Raw genomic sequence first — 21,728 nt, forward strand, 5'->3', positions numbered from 1 at the left:
ACAGAGGGTAGAGCAGGGCGAAAATATTTATCACGATATACATTTGAGAATTTGCGATAATGATATAATTGACACTAGACAAAATACTTTACAACTCTACAACTTTATTAGTGCAAAAAAAAAAACCCATCGATGTATTTTCACTTAAACAAGCAGCTGTTTTTTTATGTGCATTAAAGTTATATGAAAATTTAACAGTGCAAATGCAAATTCTTTGCTGACAGTTTAACCAAAAGGCATTTCCAGTGGAAATTGGCCGACATATCCTCAGCATAACCATGTATAATATCCACAAAACTTAAAAAGAGGTTATACACACAATACGGTAATATTATGTTGAAGCACAGTACGTATCACTCCGCGAGGCTCCTGCCTACGATAGCCGTAATGCTCCGACAATCCATCAAGCGGTGCGGCTTCGTAGCTTAGCAAAGTCGTACTAAAACATTTGACAGATTTTCGAGCGTCGTGTACCACATAAAATCGTTTCGAGGTCAGTAAACACAACCAGAATTCATACATAAGGCACACGGGATTATATGGGGCACTGTCGATTTTCAGAAAAATCAAAGGATTGATTTTAAGTGTGCCATATTTTCCAAAAAACACGGTAATAACGACGGCCCGCTAGCATGCGCTACCAAAAATAGTGCTTTGTTGTGTATCTGACGGACGAAAGCTAAACCAGTTCCACACCACTGAAGTTGAACCATTTTTACAAACCAATTCTGGTTCATCTGTTTCATTCACCGACCTGCTTTCGCTCTTCTCATTCATGCTTTTTTTCACCATGTGCATATGAAAACAAAGGCACTGTGCATGCGCATTTTACCCATATTATATCGCGATATTTCATTTTCTTATCGTTGCCCAACATTATACCGGTATTACCGCGAACGGCATGATATGGCCCAGCCCTAACAGAGGGTATACTTTCTTTTTAGTATGGCTACACCTACCATGCTCATCTAGATGCCTCTAGATCATAGGTGTCAAACTCTGGCCCGCGGGCCAAAACACAGACAGATGCCCAAGATATCGAAATGATACACTTTAGATCATAGGTGTCAAACTAAATTTGGCCCGCAGCCTAATTACATTTGGCCCGCGAAGCCATACCAAATTATTATTAGAGCTGGCCTACTGGTATTATACAGCTAATATATATATTGTTTAGTATCAAGCTTTGCTTGTTCCATATTCAGTTTTCCAGCAAAACTTATTTGAGTCCATAAGAAAAGATTCATTCTTATATCTGGAGGAAGATTTTTTTTTTTTCAATAAATATTAATGTTAGCCTGCGACCTTGTTCCAGCTTTGAATTTTGGCCCACTGTGTATTTGAGTTTGACACCCCTGCTCTAGATGATGCAGCTGTATGTATTCACCAGTCTCCCAAAACAAATTTCTCTAGACCACGTGGAAGAAATCTCTTAAAATTTGGAATTCAGTTGAATTTGGTAAACACGCACACAATTTCCGTCAAATGTTTTATTGGATAAAATTAGAAAGTGATAGCATTTTGTATCCAAGAGTTCAAATTTAAACTTTATTCTAACATCATAATGTTCTGGAAAAAAAACAATTTCTGCAGTTATTCAACACTAAAGCTTAGGAGCAGAGGAGGAGATAAAATGTTTGTTTTGTTGAGATATTGAGTTTGTATCAGTTGTCCAGTTGTATTCATCTCTGGTACTTCCTTTTTTAAATTGCTCCTGATTTTTCCGGGAGAATCCCGAATTTCTCCCGATTTTCCACCCAGGCGACAAAATTGAAAAACCATATGCAGAATTCATAGCGGGCCCAGCCAATTCCAGTTTCCAACAATGGTGGCAGCGACTTAGTTTTAATATTACTCTTATTTCTCTTTCTGGGTCGCAAAAAAACTTTTAACATATTTTCAGGTTTCAGGTTTTCAGAATGTAGCTGTGTAAACTTTAAATATCTGAGCCGATCGACACATCGTTTTCAAACCCCCCTGTCTTTCGCTACTCGGGGTTAAACATGATATATAAGTCATTGATAACTTAAAAATGCTATTGTTTGGCTTTTTCAGTGTTTTATTTGTTCGTGAGTAAATCGGTTTGGCTGAAATTAAAGTTATTATATTAGATTAAATTTAACTTTATTAATCCCTCGGGAAGGTTCCTGCGGGGTTTTCACACAGCTGAATAAACAGAAATTAAACAGAAAACTAATTAAACAAAGTGTGAGATGGTCGAGAGTTTACGCCAGCGCCCTGTTATATTTTAGATAGCAAGGAGCAGACGGCAGAGTTTCACTCCACCGAGGGAGCTCGTGACGTATACGTGACGGCTTTCTTTAGACCATGAAGGCCGGGTCCTCAGGTGGAAGCAGCCTCTGAATTTGGACACCCCCGCTGTTTCCGGGCCGGCCAATAATAACGGTGACATTTAACGTATTTTATCCAATAAATAAACACTGTAAAATGTATTTATCACCCCCCCAACAGCCCTTTTGAATGTCTTCCTAATTCTGAGGTCTCAAGGTTGGCAAGTATGGCCACAACACCTCACTTTTTTGCCATATGTATCGCAAACCACGTCTCAGCTGTTTGTGGAGGTAAAATACGTCCGCACAATTACGCTCATCCATTGTTGTGAGTGCGCACGCCAAGGGGCTGCGACACATTTATACAGCCGTATTTCGCACATGACTATGAAAGGCGGAAGAGGAAGTAGTTCCTTTGAATGTAGAAAATCCGAATGTTATAGTTTCTTTCCACTGTGTTCCTGTTAATGATAAACTACAAATTTACCCTAAATTACTAAAATATCGATATTTTAATGTGAGAATCGATTCTAGAACATAAATGACTGGTATCGGAGGAATCGATATTTCAGGATCGATCCGCACATCACTAGTGAACACACATAACTGTGAGGCAGTAATTTTTAGTTCTGAAGATGCAAGATCAAGTAATTGGTTATAACAGTAGCCTCAGGTTTTTAACTTGTATCCACAGTGAGCTGTTATGTTATTTTTTTAATCATCCTTTGTTTATATGTATCACAACAAATCAAACTATTAAAGTAACCCAATTTAACATGTATGAGTTTTTCTTCTTCCCATTTCCCCAGTCTAGACAAATACTGAAAATATCAAAACTATTAACATAACACACCAAGAATTATGAAGTAAAAAGTGGATTCGATCGTTCAAATTACTTTTTTATAGAATCTTCTTTATGAGGTTTCCACCTTTTAATGTTCAGTTTTATTATCACTGAAGACAAAATTGTTTCTAAACTTGTAACTGGTGCTATATGGAGACGTTAATATGACATCTCAAAGGTTTTTATGTTCATAATGGATCAAGAGAATTTGTTGCGTTTGTTAAGTTACCAATGCACCAGTGGCTACAAGGTTAATAAGTTGTCATGTGTATATATTAATATATATATATTTTTGTTTTTTTCTTCTTTTGTTCAGTTTGGCCTCCCATTGCTCTGACAGTAGTTTTAGTGGCAGCGGCAACACTGTGTAAGGAACAGGGAATCACGGTTGTTGGTGTCTGCTGTGTCTACGAGATCTTTGTTGCACAGGGGGTAAGGATCAGAAACTTTGTGTCTTTGTGTCATAAAACATTCTATAAATTATATCTACATCTGACCCCCCCCCCCCCCCCCCCCCCCCCCCACACACACACACACACACACACACACACACACACACACACACACACACACACTGTATCACAGTCATCCAGCTTTTTGTATTTACCCATGCTGACCACAAGATTTCTGCTTTGGAGATACTCACACTCAGTCATCAAGCTATAAACAGTTTGACCCTTAGAACCAAGTGCACCAACTTCAAGAGAGGACTGTTCAGATCTTGACATGTCTTCTATCAATGCTTTATCTTTGAGTGTTCATAATGTTGTTGTTGTTTTTTATTTCTTCTATAGGCATAGATTTCATTATTCAGAGGTTGCTTCCTGGAATAAATGTATATGTCATATGGGTATTGCTTTACATGATGATGGTAAGTTGATTGTTTCTGTCTTTTTCGCCATTCTCAGTTTACATTGCCGATGCTGGTGGACACGATATGGCAAGTTCTGCAGGGTAAAGATGGGTTTCCCTATGCTGTCCTGCAAACTCTTCTGAAGCTCATTGTTCTAGTCATCAGCACCCTGCTGCTCGTTATTATCAGGGTCCAAGTCATTCAGTCGCAGCTTCCTGTCTTCACAAGGTAGGCAGTGTTACGGATGGAAAACTCACCAGCATTTTAATAAAATAAACTTTAGCCAGTTTTGTTAATTATTTATTTATTAAGCTAAGCCAAGTGAACATAACAGGAATAACAAGAACGGCAGACTGTTCTGCTCAAAGGTCATTTTCATGGGAAGGAAAAGCCCAGTTTCAGTCATTTAGTGACCTGCTAAAAGGCACACATTTCACAATTTAAAAATATATTTTCTCTAAGCAAAATGATGTGTTGAAGAATTTTCAGTTTGTTTTAATTGATTTGTCATTAAATCTTTTGAGTTTGCCCTATTTTGTTTTTCCTCTCCAGACAAAAGAAAAATAAATTAGAAGCTGCCACTAAAATATATATATATATATATATATATATATATATATATATATATATATATATACACACTATATAGTGTATATATATAGTGTGTATATATATATGTGTGTGTGTGTGTGTGTATATATATATATATATATATATATATATATATATATATGTATGTTCTATACAAATTATATATGTATAATTTGTATTGTAAATGTAGTCTGGTAACATCAATTTGGTGTTCTTGGATTATATAATATTTACCAAGTTTTTCTTTATTGTTCTATAATAATGTCTTACAGACAAGCAGTCACAAAGTGCTGTTAAAAAAGTAGAGTAAAATAAATAAAACTAGGAGGAATCGCAGTAAAATAGAAACAAGCAAGGGCTGTTGTACAAAGCCTCTCCTTGACTCTCCCCACTGGTGGTTGTTGTCCTCCTCCTATCTTTCAATGTGTTCTACACTTAGACTTTATCCCGGCAGGCCCCATTAGTATAATTTAGCACACAGACTGACCTTTCTTCCTAGCACTTATTCTTCATATAAGTGTTATATAAATAGGAAATAAATAGAATTTTCTTCTGTCCAATTATAGTAACAAATTCTTTGTGTCTATGGGTCACTTTATGAGGAAGTTTGTCTCACCACATATGTCATGGAAAAGTATGGTCCTCGCTCTGTTGTTACAGAACCTCCCACAAAGATAGTTTTGAGTATTTGGTACACTGGTAATTAGAGCAGGGCGATATGACCAAAAATATTTATCACGATATACATTTGAAAATTTGCGATAACGATATAACTGACGATATAATCGACACTAGACAAAATGCTTTACAACTCCATGATAGGTTTGTAGCTTGAACCTATTCGCTGGAACGTTGAAGACAATATAATTACACAGCAAGCAAGACACGAAGTAGGCAAAGTTCTTCATGTTTCTCGTGCACGGGAGAGAACCGGACAAACGCCATTCCTTCGCTTGACCCCAGTTGCTCTCGTCCGCTCCCCCGTAACACTACTCTTTTATTAAGGTTACATTTACATGAATATGCATAGGTTCATTAACATATGACGTCTACATACAAACAAAGAGTACCGTGCGTGCGTGCGTGGTCAGACTGTGGCCCCATAAACGACTTCCCTTAACCTGCTGGTCTGGAAAATCCAACAGTTCATCTATATGTAAAAAAGCACTTAGACTAAAACTGACATAGCTACGTTAATCCTACCGTAAAACAATAAAACAAGGTACGACCTCTTCCCATGCTCCCAGGATGTAGGTGTGCATTCCTGGAATGCACACCAAGCCTTTGCAGCCTGCTAAAGATCACACATCCTATCACTACACAATTGATTATACACCTCTAAGCATATATGGTTAAATATTTCTAAGCATAAATGACAATCAACAATACAAAACCTAACACTCCACAACTTTATTAGTGCAAAAAACCCCATCAAAGTATTTTCACTTGAACTTTTTTTTTTTTTTTTTTTATGTGCATTAAAGCTATATAAAAATTTTACTGTGGAAATGCAAATCCTTGCTGACAGTTTAACCAAAAAACATTTCCAGTGGAAATTGGCCGACATATCCTCAGCATAACCATGTATAATATCCACAAAACTTAAAAAGAGGTTATACACACACAATACGGTAATATTATGTTGAAGCACAGTACGCATCACTCCGCGATGCTCAGCTTAGCAAAGTCCTACTAAAACATTTGACAGATTTTCGAGCGCCGTGTACCACATAAAATCATTTCGAGGTCAGTAAACACAACAAGAATTCATACATAAGGCACACGGGATTATAAGGGGCACTGTTGATTTTCAGAAAAATCAAAGGATCGATTTTAAGTGTGCCATATTTTCCAAAAAAACACGGTAATAACGACGGCCCGCTAGCATGCTCTGCTAAAAATAGTGCTTTGTTGTGTATCTGACGGACGAAAGCTAAACCAGTTCCACACCACTGAAGTTGCAGCATTTTTACAAACCAATTCCGGTTCGTCTGTTTCATTCAACGATCCGCTTTTCGCTCTCAACATTCGCCGTCACCGCCATGCTTTTTCCGCCATGTGCATATGAAAACAAAGGCACTGCGCATGTGCGTTTTACCCATATTCTATCGCGATATTTCATTTTCTTATCGTTGCTCAACATTATACCGGTATTACCGTGAACGGTATGATATAGCCCAGCCCTACTGGTAATTACTAAAAACTTCAGTGCTGAATGAATGGAGGCCGAGTCACTGATGCCTTTATTACAAAGCAGCATACTCCATATATTTCTCAATCTGGCTTGACTACACCTACAAACTAAGATATAACCAGCAGTTATGTTGAGTGTTGCCATAGTGGTGGTTATCAACCTGGTAGGTCAGCAACGAATGATAATCCTTAAATTAGAGAAAGAAAACTGCTGATGGTCCAAATGTGTAGCTAAGTTAATAGGCTTATTGCTATTGCTGCCCTTTTATTAAGGCACAAGTACATTTGACTGAATTTAGTTTTTAATTCCATAAAGATGTTTCTTTTATTTGACCGCTAAAAGAAATGCGCACATATATATATATATATATATATATATATATATATATATATATATATATATATATATATATAATTTATTTATTTATTTTTTTCTTCAGCCATCTTAGGACCAAGTTTAAAAAGTAGCATGAAAGCCAGATTTAGATCATCATTGAATAGGACTTTGTATTTACAGGAATGCCATTCTACAAGACAACTGAGTGATTTTAAAGTGTTAATCTGTTATCTCAAACTCTGCTTGCCACAGAGAGGGTTATGGGAACCCCCTGAAATTGCCTCACTAACACCTAATTTTGCTCTGATTTATGTGCATTCCACTTAAAGAAAACAGACTAAAGACAGAGAGATACTAAAACAAGGAAGGGCTGTTTTTGAAGGCCAAGAACAGGGAAGATAATGGATTTTGCTGATATTTATGTATAGAAGACCTGAATGGGGTAATGTGGTTGTTAGCACTGTGGCTTCACAGCAGCTACACATTGGGTTGACGCGATAATTCTCAACAACTGTTGTGATCACCTCAGTTTAATTAATAATAAACGCAACAGAGGAGATTCTGTTGAATTGCTAATAACATAAAACTGTTGGGTTATTTTTGTACTTTTTACACTTTTTCATACACAAAGATACAACCTTTGAGCTACTGTTAATCTCACTTATCTTACTAATGTGCTTTTAATGTGTAATACCACTGAAGGGGAAAAAAGAAAAAAGGAGCACTGTCATTGCTCAAAACAATTTCAGAGTAGGATTTATCAACTGCTGTATGAGATTCAATGTTCTCTCTTCGTCCTGCATAATATACTATTCAGTGTTTTATTCTCTCTAACACTGGGATGGGAATCGATAAGAATTGATTCCATTATCAATATCACTTATCAATTCAATTCCTTATCGATTCTCATTGGCTCCACTTTGAGAGTCACCACCATCACTAAGCAGCATATCAAAGACATTAGATTCATGCAAATTAATGACATGTTGCGTAGTCAAATGTTTGTGCACGTTGGAGGTTATTTTCCTCTTTGCTGTGATCAATGTTGGGGTCATTACTCAAAGTAATAATTACAATTACAATTATATCAGTGTTTCCCAACCACTGTGCCGTGGCACATAGGTGTGCTGTGAGAAATGATCAGGTGTGCCGTGGAAGATCATCTGCTTCCACCTGATTAGTACTCTAAGCAATCTGCGTGAGTAACGGGAAAAACAATTACATTCTCTTCCACTAGAGGGCAGTACAACTACCTTCTCTAATTAAATTGGTTGTCAACTGCCAGTAAAACAAAAGAAGAAATTACATGTTAGGCTACATTCACACTGTAGGCGAAAGTGCATCAAATCCGATTTTTTTTTTTTGACCCTATGCGACCCATATCCGATCATGGTATGACAGTGTGAACGGCACAAATCCGATATTTTCAAATCCGATCTGGGTCACTTTCGTATGTGGTACTGAATCCGATACATATCTGATGTTTTAGAAAGCGACTGCTGTGTGAATGGTCAAGTCGCATTAAATCCGTCTTTTACGTCACTGACACAAGACAGACGCCAATTATCAGCGCCGGAGGAGCGCCCGATAAGACATCGCGAACGCTTCCTGGCCATCCGGTGAAACTGCTGGGAGGACAACGTTGGAGAAACGTTAACATTTTATTTGTACTGCATAACCTGCAAATTCTGACAGAAATCTGCAACTATCCTTTGAAGCACCGCTCCTCTAAAACAGCAATAAGGATCATTATTATTATTATTATTAGGTTATCCACATTATTATGTAAATAACAAAATAACTTAAAGCAAAAATTGGGAAACGTAAAGTCCGAAGTCTTTATATTAAGGGCCATCAGTCAAACAATACTGTTTGCTCTGGGTCTAAACAGAGCGCATTGTGTGTGTGTGTGTGTGACGTCTTCTTTTGCGCATGCGGGAGGCTTTGAGCGTTCACACTAGAGTGCATTTGCTGACGCATTTTATTTGTAGTGTGAACGAGCAGACAAAAAAATTGGATTTGATCAAAAAATCGGAATTGAGCATTAAGACCTGCAGTGTGAACGTAGCCATAGTCGTGTTGTGAGACAAGGCAGCGCGTAATAGCAATATTGGGACTTTTGGGGGGGGGGTCGTGGCTCCAAAAGGTTGGGAAACACTGCGTTATACTACTGGCTTATTTACTTTCATGTTACTCTGTAAAATCTTATGTAACGTACTGTCTCATAATTACCAATTAAAAATCTAAGCCTAGAGGCTACGGCCCCTAATGAGGACACGTGATCTTTCTCTAAGTATTTAGGTATGAACACAAAGCTGACAGCATAAATCAAAGATGAAAACAGAGACTTTGAGGAGACTTTAAAGCGATCTTTACGGTGAATCTACTGTAGAAACATGAACAGGTAGAAATAGAGGCTGCAGCCTGACTGGTCATTAGTTTGTTACTCGTTGAAGTTCAGCAGCGATTGGCTTCACCGCAAATGCCAGCTCGCCTTATCACGGTGCTGGGCTGGGGTCAGCATTTACTCAGCTTTAACATCACTCTGGGCTCTTGGCTAATGTAGCATTAGCATGCTGTGCTTGCAGAGAGCTAAAGTTGTGTTAACAGTATAATGCAAAAAAAATAAAAGTAATGTCCATATCCACACTGTAAACTGCGCCACTATTTTCCTTCTCCAGCACTGGAGAAATCAACCGATCGCAACGAGAGTGCAAGAACCGATAAGCGGAATCGATAGAAAGGCAGACTAACAATTCCAAGCAATTGAACTTCCCATCCCTACCTATCATCTAGTATCATATTGAACAGTAGAAAAATGCTATACAAGAATCAGTCCATTTACCATTAACTGATTTTCAGCATTAACATGTTTCCTCCACTCTGCCATTAGTATGCTTCACTGTTGAACTTGGGGACTGCATCCTAATCTGAACAACAGACTTTTTGTGGTACTTAATTGTATTACATGAATGTGCTGCGTGAACTTGTTTAAACTTTAGCTGATGTACCTTAAATGTAACACACAGAACTATTAGTCATCATTGGAAGGTTTTTAACTATTTTTAAACACAATTTACAATAGGTCCTTTGTAATGTAGCTGAGAAGTTTCATGGTAAATCTCTTTAAAACACAGAGCCAGATGAATGACAGATATTTAATGCCCAAATTCCTATAATATGGAGCTATTGTTGGGATATTCTAAGAGGTTAGAACACCATAAAAATGCCAGATTAGTAATAATTCAACTAGATTATGCATTTATTGAGCCTAAACTGTCTTGGAATTGTCTGCACAGGATTGAGCCTAATGCCATTTGACAGGAAAGATAAGATCCAGTTCCTAGATGGCCTAATCCTCTAGTTATAATCCTCAAGCTGTCTCCCGATTGTCTGAGACGATTTCTGTGTTCAAGTCATAACAATACCACACCTTTAGATTATAAAATCCCCAGCTGTGATTATTGTGTACTGAAACGCCTCTGTAAAGCAAGTTTGGGCAATGTTCTTTGCCCAAACAGTTCAGATACAAAACACTCCTGCGGTTCCTATTGTAGCGTCTTTACTGGCAGCTGCATAGATAAACCCAGAGACCATCTTGTTATGAGATCACACCACCAGTAGCGACTGTTCATCATATCGGTAATTTGAACTATAAACACTTTGAGATTCCTTTAGAGCAAAGGTGTCAAACTCATTTTCACAGAGGGCCACATCAACATAATGGTTGGCCTCGAAGGGCCAGAGTAACACTATGAATGTAACAAAATACAATGTAATTTAAAATAAACGAAATCACCCTTGTTTATATTCTTAGATAACCGTTTCTGTATTAAATTCTGTATGCATTGAAGTCAAGGGGGGCAGGACTATGGCACAACCAGCGTACGACAGAAGTGTAGTGATTTATGTAGATTTGTGTTGTGTCCTGGAAGAATTTCATTTGTCAGATAGAAAACACTTAAACTTAGATACAATACAAATACACTACAGTATAATATTGTATTGCACACTATTACATACACTCCCACATTTCATGACATCTATGGTTTTCCTTATTTTTTCACCCTCCACATTTATTATATACTTTATTTCAAGAAGAATATAATGTGATCCACAGCATCTGATATCAAAAATAAAATATAAATTCTGAATCATTTTTCTTTACTTGTTTTGCAGTAATTTGATCCTTCCAATCAGATAGAGTAAAGCATTCATGATTTAAGAATTTCATGATAACACCAAGGAAAAGGGAAGTGGATAATATGTAATGTTTATCATCTCCTTCTCTCCCTATGTAATGTTCTTGCAGATTTGATAACCCTGCAGCAGTCAGCACTACACCCACCAGACAACTGACTTTCAACTACCTACTTCCTGTAAATGCATGGCTCCTGCTGAATCCCTCAGAGCTCTGTTGTGACTGGACTATGGGCACAATCCCCCTGGTGGAATCACTTGTAGATCTGCGTAACCTGGCTACACTAGTATTTTACATTTTTCTAGGACTGCTTGCTTATCACAGTCTGCGATACAGACACAGTTCTGCCAAGACAGTCATCATGGTGAGAGAAAATGTGGTTAAATGTATATGTGTGTGTGTGTGTGTGTGTGTGTGTGTGTGTGTGTGTGTGTGTGTGTGTACATTTTTATTTTTATTTTTTTCACAAAAATAAACCAGACAGTTAGGCAGTTCTGAAAACTAAAGTGTTACCTCTGCTTGGTCAGGTTGTAATCAGTTTGATGCATCATCTCCACATCCAGTGTGGGCATATGAGCCCCAGACTTAAATATACCCACCGTCCTGTTTCACTGTGGGTTTGATATATTGCATTTTTTTCTGTTTTGTTAGTCTCCTTACATTAACTCTTCTGCTACTGCCACAAATCTAAAACTTGTAATTATTTATATTATTTCTAGCCACCCACTGTGAAATATTAATGTCTTGTCCAACCCCAAGTGTTTGGCCCCTTTTTTTTTTTTTTTTTCTTTTTTTTTTCTCCTGAGACCACTGCTAAAAGCCGTCTTTTGACAGTACTTCTGCTGATTGGATTTTGGCCTTCATTATTTTTTGTATCTGTGATAAGAGAGCTTTTCTGTTTCCCAGTAAACAAAGCTTAAGGTATTCGTCTTCTGGTGGTGTGGTCTTGACCGGTGACAGGCTTTTATTTGTTGCTGAAAAGCAGATGCACTTTGACATATAAAACTTTAATAGAACACATAACACAAATATATCTAGGTTTTCCTTCATTTTGTTGAAAAATAGTGAAATGGCAATTGGATTTGAATGGAATTGGAAATGTATAGGATCATAAATGTCTCCTTTTCACATCTTCTGTTTTTAAACATTCCCAAATCCTTATTTCTAGCTTTACATCAAAATAACACACAGCAAAATAGATTTTCAGTACTGTAAGACTTTTGAACAGCACTCTTTATAACCATTGTTCTTAAGTATTTAGGAAAGTTTGGAGGTCAGTAAAAAAAAAAAAAAAAAAAAATCAAAAGTATTACTAGTGAGACATATGACCAACAAAATGTGGTTTCCTTTCTTGGGGAACATAGCAAGGTTCTTGAAGTATTTGCACAATATTGACTTCAATTCAATTCAGTTTTAGTTATATAGCAATAGTTGCCTCAAAGTGCTTTATATTGTACAGTATTCATTGTACTCTACTCAAAATACAACAGTATTGCGAAATAAAAAGGCATCTGTAATAGCCTAAGCATATGATCTACATAGGCCAAAATTGTTTTTTGTTTGTTTGTTTTTTTTTGTTTTTTTTGGGGGGGGGGGGGACGGTGGTTGTTGTTGTTGTTGTTTTTGTTTTTGTTTTTTTGTTTTAATAGCGTCTGTCTGCTTGTGGGGAAAAGAATAACATGCTGACTTGAATTGCTTTCTACTACATTCTAACCGTAGGCCCTTTATCCCCCTCTGTAATGCCCTGGGTTCACATTGCATACAGTTTGCATAGCTTAATGGGATGTAAACAGATTCTAAATACTACAACTCATTTTTGTGTGGGTTTTTTTTTTTTTTTTCTTTTTTTTTTTTTTTTAATATGCAAAATACCATAGAAGAGCCCTGACTTTAGAATAAAAAGCTAAAGTGGTTCCTTGTGTCTACTGGTCATATCCACTGCTTAGTAGACATTCCAGATAATGATACTTTATCCTACTAAATTGGGTAGTGGCTCAACATACAACCTGATGCAATAGTTTACCATTATGTTTTTTGTGTGTGTGTGTGTGTGTGGGGGGGGGGGGGGGGGGGGTTGTTGGTTGTTTGTTTTTTTTGTGTTTTTTTTAAGACAAATTTTATTACCACTCTTTGTGTATATTTCGCTTTTTTCGGCAAATGAAGTTGGCCAGCAGAAATGAGCAATGAAACACAAGTTCTTAGTTGAGCTTTGAAGGGATGAATGGGTGGTGAATGTTTACAGAGGTACATAGAAACAAATTAGCATGTGTTGTGCAATAGGTTCATTGTTCTCATGCTTAAAGGTCAGTAAACTTGCTCACAATATTGCTCTAAGCTTCAGCTTTAGAAAGGGGAACACAAGTCAGCACAAAAAACTGAATTATGACCTTTTGCATTGTTTACTCTGGTTTGCTAAGAGCCTTTTGGAAAATGTTGCATAACAATATCACAACACATTAACATACTGCATCACTGCAAGGTTGCCAGCTGTCTAACATGGAGCATGAGATATTAATAAATAGTTTCAGACAACCACTGTCCACTGAGGAGCCCCATTCTAGATTGTAGATGTGCTGCAGGAACTATCACAGAGTCAGTTTTTAGTGCTGAAGCCCGTCTTTATTTGGAATTCTGTTTGATATTTTGGAGATTGGTCAGTCCAGTAGTTTTGCATATTTGTAAGAGGAAATCATAGACAAATTTTGTAGGCGTTTAGCTGATAGCAAAATTAAGGCTGAGTTCAAAGAGATGTAGTGTGTGAACTTGGTGGCATTGTGGCTAATGTGACATCAGTTTTACCTTTAGGTGGGTTTTTTGAGGGGGGAGGTGGTTTTGGGTTTTTTGTTTGTTTTGCTTTTGTTTTTGTTTTTTGTTTTTTAAATTAATCCTTTTGTAGATAGACAGTAAATGTCATTCCTATATCGTCATGTAGCAAGATTTTAAAGAGTGCTTTAGGTGATCACTGGTGAAGAACATGAAGCTAACATGTTTGTCATACAAAGATGAGAAATCCTGCAAATTATTGTAAGTTTGCCAAATTACAGATTTTAACCTAACCACCTGCTACCTACAATGAATGAAGTATTAATGAACTTCTGAGATTTAAACATCAGAAGAACTGCCAAATTGAACACATGTCAAAATCCAGTTTTCTTGTTTTTAGTTACAGACTTTTTTTTTTCCTTAGGTCAGTCTCCATGATAATTTCTGAGTGTTCAAGTATTTCAAAAAAAGAGCTCTGAGCTTGTCATATGAACTGACATATTATTTATTTCTTTTGTGCGTGTTTGTGTGTGTCCTGCAGGCCCTGTCTTTGATTGTCCTGCCATTTATTCCAGCATCCAACCTCTTCTTCCCTGTGGGGTTTGTCGTAGCAGAGAGAGTACTTTATGTTCCCAGTATGGGATTCTGTGTTCTTGTTGCACATGGATTCAAGATGATCTCACATAAAGGGTAGGTTCTTGTCCAAAATGACGTTTAAAAGAAGAATCCCTCAGAAGTGCAAAACTGTTTGTGAAATTATGAGTTTCTGTTTGTGGTTACACTTTTACCCTTTTTTGTTTTTTTGTTTTTTAATATTGGTGCAGATATTTAGGTTTTGTGAAGATTGTGAAAATGTATATTTAAAATTACATTGATCTGCTTAATAATTTCCTTTGTAGACAATTGAAGAAGATTTCCTGGTTGATGATTGGAGTGCTGCTAACTACGTACACAGTGAAAACTTTTCATAGAAATTGGGACTGGGAGTCAGAATATACTCTCTTTACATCTGCCTTGAAGGTATGATGGAAATGCTGTTTTTGTGGTGGCAGAGTGTCATGTCAGTTTGCCAATGTCTGTAAGCACCTTGTGATTAAAAATTTTGAGTAAACCAGAATTAATCGTCCACTCACAAAACTGACGAATGTTTATTATCGTTATCTCTTTTAATTTGTCATCTACTCAGGTTAACAAGAACAATGCCAAGTTGTGGAATAATGTTGGCCACGCTTTAGAAAATCAGAACAATTATGCAAAGGCTTTGCGGTATTTTCTCCAGGCTACTCGAGTCCAACCAGGTGAGACGCTTTGATGTCATTCATAAATCATTGAAAAAGGAAGGATGGTTTCATGGAAGTGATGAAAAATCCACTACAGTTTGCAAAATTCTTTCTTAAGAAGATCAACAAATAGTTGATCTTCTTACAAACTATTTGTTTGTTTTTTTTGGTGGAGGATACCAAATGAGGTTACAGTATTTTTCTTTGTGTTGAGAGTAACTGTTTTACTTGTTGTTCTACCTGTTCCAACAGGTATACAAAAACAGAAACACCGTATAATACAGTATAACTGCTTTAAACACTAATATTAAATGAAAAAGACCCAGAAGTGTAGACATTCAGCTTTAGTTTAGTGGGTTGAATAAAAAGATTGCATAAAAATGTGAGGAACTAAAGCATTTTTAAACACAATCTCTTCATTTCAGGGACTCAACTTAAGTAACTAAAAATAAAATTTCATTTCTAATGAAACTTCATTTCAAATACTTAGTTGGGTTTCCTCCATTTTAACGCCAGGTCTATACTGCAGCAGCTTTCAGTTGCTTTTTGTTTGTGTTCCTTTCTGTCCGAAGTTTAGTCTTCAACACGTGAAATGCATGCTCGATTGGGTTAAGATCAAATGTCTGACTTGGCTATTCAAGAATATTCCACTTCTTTGCTTTAATAAACTCCTGGGTTGTTTTGGCTGTATGTTGTGAAATGCCTCCCAATTATTTAACTTCATTCAGCTCATTTTGGGCAGACAATAGGTCTCTAAATACTGCTCTAAAAATTGCTTTATTCTCAGGATGTACCAAGTTGTAAATTTTGTCACTCCTAATATTGTAGCAATTTCTCAGATGGGTTTTTCTGTTTTCGGAGCTTAAGGGTGGCTTGTTTCACCTGCATGGAGAGCTGCTCTGACCGCATGTTGTCGGTTCACAGCACAGTCTTTCAGATGGAAGCACCAGACCTCAGATCAGCTCCAGGCCTTTTATCTGCTTAATTGATAATGACAAAACAAAGGAATTGCCCACACCTGCCCATGAAATGGCCTCTGAGTCAACTGTCCAATTACTTTAGGTTCCTTTAAAAAGAGGGTTGCACATGTTAAAGAGCTGAAATTCCTGAACCCTTCGTCCAATTTGAATGTGGATACCCTCAAAGGAAAACTGTGTCCATGTCCACTATATAACTCTAATTAGAATACGTTTCAGTGAGAGAGAGAGAGATCTATTCTTGCCATTAACCATGGTGAGCATGAAAATGTTTGTTGATTGAAAAAGAATCAAAGAAAAATCCCTTACATTGTTCAGCTGATCTTTCTATTGTTTATGGTAGACTAAACCATCTATCAGTCTACATGAAGGAAATTAGCCTTTGTGCTCTAGCCCATTAGTGCTCTACCCATGGTGTAGCCAAAAAGACCCATAACAGTCCTCAGGCCTATTTACTTTTCTGCCAGAAGCCATGTTTTATGTCTGTCATGTGAATAACCTCAGTTTCACTGGTGGCTGGATACAACTGCAAGAAAGTAATTCTAGCTTGAGATGGTCAGAGGTTCTCATTGTACTTCTCATAACATTGTTCATTTTTCAATTTGTAGGAATAGTAAGCAAGTACAAGTCATTGTGCTTTTTGATTATCTTATTTCAGGGTATGATTTTTGCTAATTTTGTTTGTCATGTAGAATTAGTTGTAAGGTTTTTTGTTTTGTTTTTTTCTTTCGGGTTTAAAAATGCACACAGCAACTATTGTACAATAGTTGCGCTTACACAAGATACCATTTTTCCTCTTCAAATTCAAACAGCAAATCAAGGAAGCTTATGCAGTGTGTGAAATACTTATTTGATTCCCTGCTGAGTTTTTCTCCCTTGCAAACAAATGAATAATCTAAAATTTTTTATGGTAGTTTCATTTTATTGGAGAGAGACAGAATGTCAACTAAAAAACAAATCCAAAGGTGTCCGCATGTCACAGAGTAAAATAAGTACTTGATCTCTAAGCAAAATATGACTTAGTACCCTAGTATTTTTTGTACGATAAGATTGTTATTGGAGCACTTTTGCCTTTATTGGATTGTGGAGCAATGAAGGACAGGAAATTAGGAAGAAAGAGAGAGGCCTCTCTAAATCCTTTGTTTGTTGGCTTCTGCTTGGCATCTCAAAGCTTCAGTTCCCTTGACAGATTTTCTATAGGATTAAGATCTGGATGTACTCCACTCCATGACCTTAATGTGCTTCTTCTTTAGCCACTCCTTTGTTGCCTTGGCAGTATGTTTTCGGTCATTGTAATGCTGGAAGAACCATCCAAGACCTTTCTTCAGTGTTCTGGCTGAAAAAAGGTTCTCATCCAAATTTTTACAGTATACGTTCCATCCATTGGCCCCTCAATGCAATAAGTTGTCAATACACTTGGCAGAAATACAGCCTCAAAGGTTAATGTTTCCACCTCTGTGCTTGATTGTGGGGATAGGGTTTTTTGGGTCATACTCAGCATTTCTCTTTTTTCAAACACAACTGATGATAAAGAGCTTGATTTTGATTTCATCTGACCACAGCACTTTCTCCCAAACCTTCTCTGAATCATTACGTGTTAAATGGCAAGGTCAAGACAGGCGTATAGATCTGCCTTCTTGAATAGGGGGACACTTGTGGGCACTGCAAGATTTCAGTCCATCACGGCGTAGTGTGTTACCAGTGGTGTTCTTGGTGACTGTGGTCCCAAGCACCTAACAAGCACATATAAGCACAGACAGCCAGGATGTAGTTTTGGGCTGATCTTCCACCTTTCATGTAATGTATTTTTTCTGGATTTTTAGCTGATATGTTATCTCTCTATTAAAATGAAACTACCGTAAAATTTAGAGACTTAATTTCTTTGTGAGCAAACTTATAAATTCAGCAGGGGTTTAAATAATTATTTCCCCACTGTAGGTAATCACTGCTTACCTTATTGCTTGACTCTTCCAAAAACTCTTAACAGCTATGTCACGTGGTAAGCCAGTAATGTGACTTCAGATTGCATTGATAGTGTATCATAAACTGTTTGAACTACTGCTTCCAACCTCTTTCATTTAAGTTTTGGTAAAGTAGGAACTTGTTTTAACAAAGGATATTGTGCATTGCTCAAAAGACCTAAGCTGTCTGTTAATGCATTTGCTTGTTTTCCTATAGTCAGGGGAACAAAAACAATCAATGGGAAATTGTAAAATTAGATTAAAAATAAAGGGGGACAGACGACAATAGACTAAAGTATTGCAAAGCTTCAAAGAAAAAAAACACAGAATATTGAGAAATTAAATATAGGCTCCATCAAATGGGCTGCAAATTCACATGTAACAGGGTGTTTTTGTGTAATGAAGTTAACTCAATGATTTAATTCGGCAGCAGTTTAGAAGAAATGAAAAGGGTGACTGTTGGAAGATTAAATGCTTACATAGTAACACTCTTGGCTAAAAATATGACCAAAAAATCCCCTGGACATCTAGTTCAGTTGAAAGTCCAACAAGCTTTTTTTTTTTTTTTTTTTTAAACTTCTCTTGACACATAGTTAATAGGCAGACAGTTGTTATGAGTCCATTCATTTTACTCTAAGATCTCATGACTGCAGTCAAACAGGCCAAAAGTATAATCCTACTATCTAAAGCAGGGGTGTCAAACTCAAATACACAGTGGGCCAAAATTCAAAACTGGAACAAAGGCTAACGTTAATATTTATTGAAAAAAAAAATCTTCCTCCAGATATAAGAATGAATCTTTTCTTATGGACTCAAATAAGTTTTTACTGGAAAACTGAATGTGGAACATCCATCCATCCATCCATCTTCATCCGCTTATCCGAGGTCGGGTCGCGGGGGTAGCAGCCTAAGCAAAGAGGTCCAGACCTCCCTCTCCCCAGCCACCTCCTCCAGCTTGTCCGGGGGAATACCAAGGCGTTCCCAGGCCAGCCGAGAGATATAATCTCTCCAGCGTGTCCTGGGTCTGCCCCGGGGCCTCCTCCCGGTGGGACATGCCTGGAACACCTCGCCCAGGAGGCGCCCAGGGGGCATCCTTGCCAGATGCCCGAACCACCTCAGCTGGCTCCTTTCGATGTGGAGCAGCAGCTGCTCTACTCTGAGCCCCTCCCGGATGGCCGAACTTCTCACCCTATCTCTAAGGGAGAGGCCAGCCACCCTTCGGAGGAAGCTCATTTCCGCCGCTTGTATCCGCGATCTCGTTCTTTCGGTCACTACCCACAGCTCGTGGCCATAGGTGAGGGTAGGGACGTAGATCGACCGGTAAATTGAGAGCTTCGCTTTTACACTCAGCTCCCTCTTCACCACGACTGACCGGTGCAGCGTCCGCATAACTGCAGCCGCAGCCCCAATCCGTCTGTCGATCTCCGGCTCCCTTCTCCCATCACTCGCGAACAAGACCCCGAGATACTTGAACTCCTCCACTTGGGGCAGGAACTCATCCCCGACCCGGAGTGGGCACTCCACCCTTTTCCGGCTGAGAACCATGGCCTCAGATTTGGAGGTGCTGATCCTCATTCCCGCTGCGTCACACTCGGCTGCGAACCGTTCCAGTGCGAGCTGGAGGCCCTCACCCGATGAAGCCAACAGAACCACATCATCCGCAAAAATCAGAGATGAGATTCTGAGGCCACCAAAGCGAAAGCCCTCCGCCACTTGGCTGCGCCTAGAAATCCTGTCCATAAAAATTATGAACAGAACCGGAGACAAAGGGCAGCCCTGGCGGAGCCCATCACCCACCGGGAACGAGTCCGACTTATTGCCGGCAATGCGAACCAAGCTCTTGCAACGGTTGTATAGGGATTGAATGGCCCGTAGCAATGGGCCAGACACCCCATACTCCCGCAACACCTCCCACAGGACACCCCGAGGGACACGGTCGAATGCCTTCTCCAGGTCCACAAAACACATGTAGACTGGTTGGGCAAACTCCCATGCACCCTCAAGTATCCTCGAGAGGATAAAGAGCTGGTCCAGTGTTCCGCGACCAGGACGAAAACCGCATTGTTCCTCCTGTATCCGAGGTTCGACTAGCGGACGAACTCTCCTCTCCAGCACCCTGGCATAGACTTTCCCAGGGAGGCTGAGGAGTGGGTGATCCCCCTGTAGTTGGAACACACCCTCCGGTCCCCCTTCTTAAAGATGGGGACCACCACCCCGGTCTGCCAGTCCACAGGCACTGCCCCTGATCTCCACGCAACATTGCAGAGACGTGTCAACCAAGACAGCCCTACAACGTCCAGCGCCTTCAGGAACTCGGGGCGGACCTCATCAACACCAGGGGCTCTGCCACCAAGGAGTTGTTTAACTGCCTCAGTGACCTCGCCCCCGGAAATTGGCGGTCATACCCCTCATCCCCAGACTCTGCTTCCTCCTCGGAAGACGTGTCAGTGGGATTAAGGAGGTCCTCGAAGTATTCCTTCCACCGCCCGACAATGTGGAACAAGCAAAGCTTAATACTATATATTATTTGATAATATATATATATATATATATATATATATATATATATATATAATATATATATATATATAATATTAGCTGTATAATACCAGTAGGCCAGCTCTAATAGTAATTTGGTATGGCTTCGCGGGCCAAATGTAATTAGGCTGCGGGCCAAATTTAGTTTGACACCTATGATCTAAAGTGTATCATTTCGATATCTTGGGCATCTGTCTGTGTTTTTGTTTTTTTTAATTTGTGCTTAATGTCTTAGTTTAGAGGAAGCCTACCATAAACTGAGATATCCACAGCTTTGCCGGTTCATCACCCACAAGTGTTTCTCCAAGATTAGCAATGTAAACACATTTTCCCAGCAAGGATTTCCTGCTCTGCTAATCAAGCATCAGTTCTGGCTTTACAAACTGACCTCTTTTAAAGCTTAATTTTTCTTACGTCTTCCTAGAAGGATTAAATAAGCTCCTCAAAATAATGTTGCTTGGTTTGTCTTACACTATTGATGGTATAATTGAAAATCATTTATATTTTCTAGTCATGTTTAGCATTAGTTGGTATTTAATATAGTCATGTTTAGTAAATGTGTTAAAACGCACATAAACAGATGGAGTAGGATTTTGTTTTCTCACTGCACTTTCTCATTCTTGTTGCTGCAGATGATATTGGTGCTCACATGAATGTTGGAAGAACCTACAAGAATTTGAACAAGTCCAAAGAGGCAGAAGAGGCTTACTTGGTTGCCAAATCCCTCATGCCGCAGGTATTTAATCATTTGCTTTTTTTGTTTTTTCTGCTTCCTTTTATGCAATTGTTACTCATTCCTGGCTGTAAGGTTCATTGTAGTCACTGTTTACCACCTGATGGTGGCAGATCATGCAGCATACAATAGCCTTTCAGTCATATCATGGAAAACTTTAATTATA

The 21,728-nt window shown here is 38.4% G+C and overlaps 1 protein-coding gene across 3 annotated transcripts in view; it reads left to right on the top strand.

The window, feature by feature from the left end:
* The window catches only part of tmtc3 (transmembrane O-mannosyltransferase targeting cadherins 3), a 35,983-nt gene that overhangs the window by 8,183 nt on the left and 6,072 nt on the right, over positions 1-21,728 (top strand). For all 3 annotated transcript variants that reach the window (XM_040026513.1, XM_040026511.1, XM_040026512.1), the window contains exons 5-11: positions 3,452-3,567; positions 4,044-4,216; positions 11,422-11,674; positions 14,615-14,763; positions 14,973-15,093; positions 15,260-15,371; positions 21,462-21,565. In XM_040026513.1, the coding sequence (XP_039882447.1) occupies positions 3,452-3,567; positions 4,044-4,216; positions 11,422-11,674; positions 14,615-14,763; positions 14,973-15,093; positions 15,260-15,371; positions 21,462-21,565 (1,028 nt within the window). The remainder of the gene's footprint in view (positions 1-3,451; positions 3,568-4,043; positions 4,217-11,421; positions 11,675-14,614; positions 14,764-14,972; positions 15,094-15,259; positions 15,372-21,461; positions 21,566-21,728) is intronic.

The sequence above is a fragment of the Simochromis diagramma genome, unplaced genomic scaffold, assembly GCF_900408965.1.
Source record: "Simochromis diagramma unplaced genomic scaffold, fSimDia1.1 OVJJ01000293.1, whole genome shotgun sequence".
NCBI classification, from domain to species: Eukaryota; Metazoa; Chordata; class Actinopteri; order Cichliformes; family Cichlidae; genus Simochromis; species Simochromis diagramma.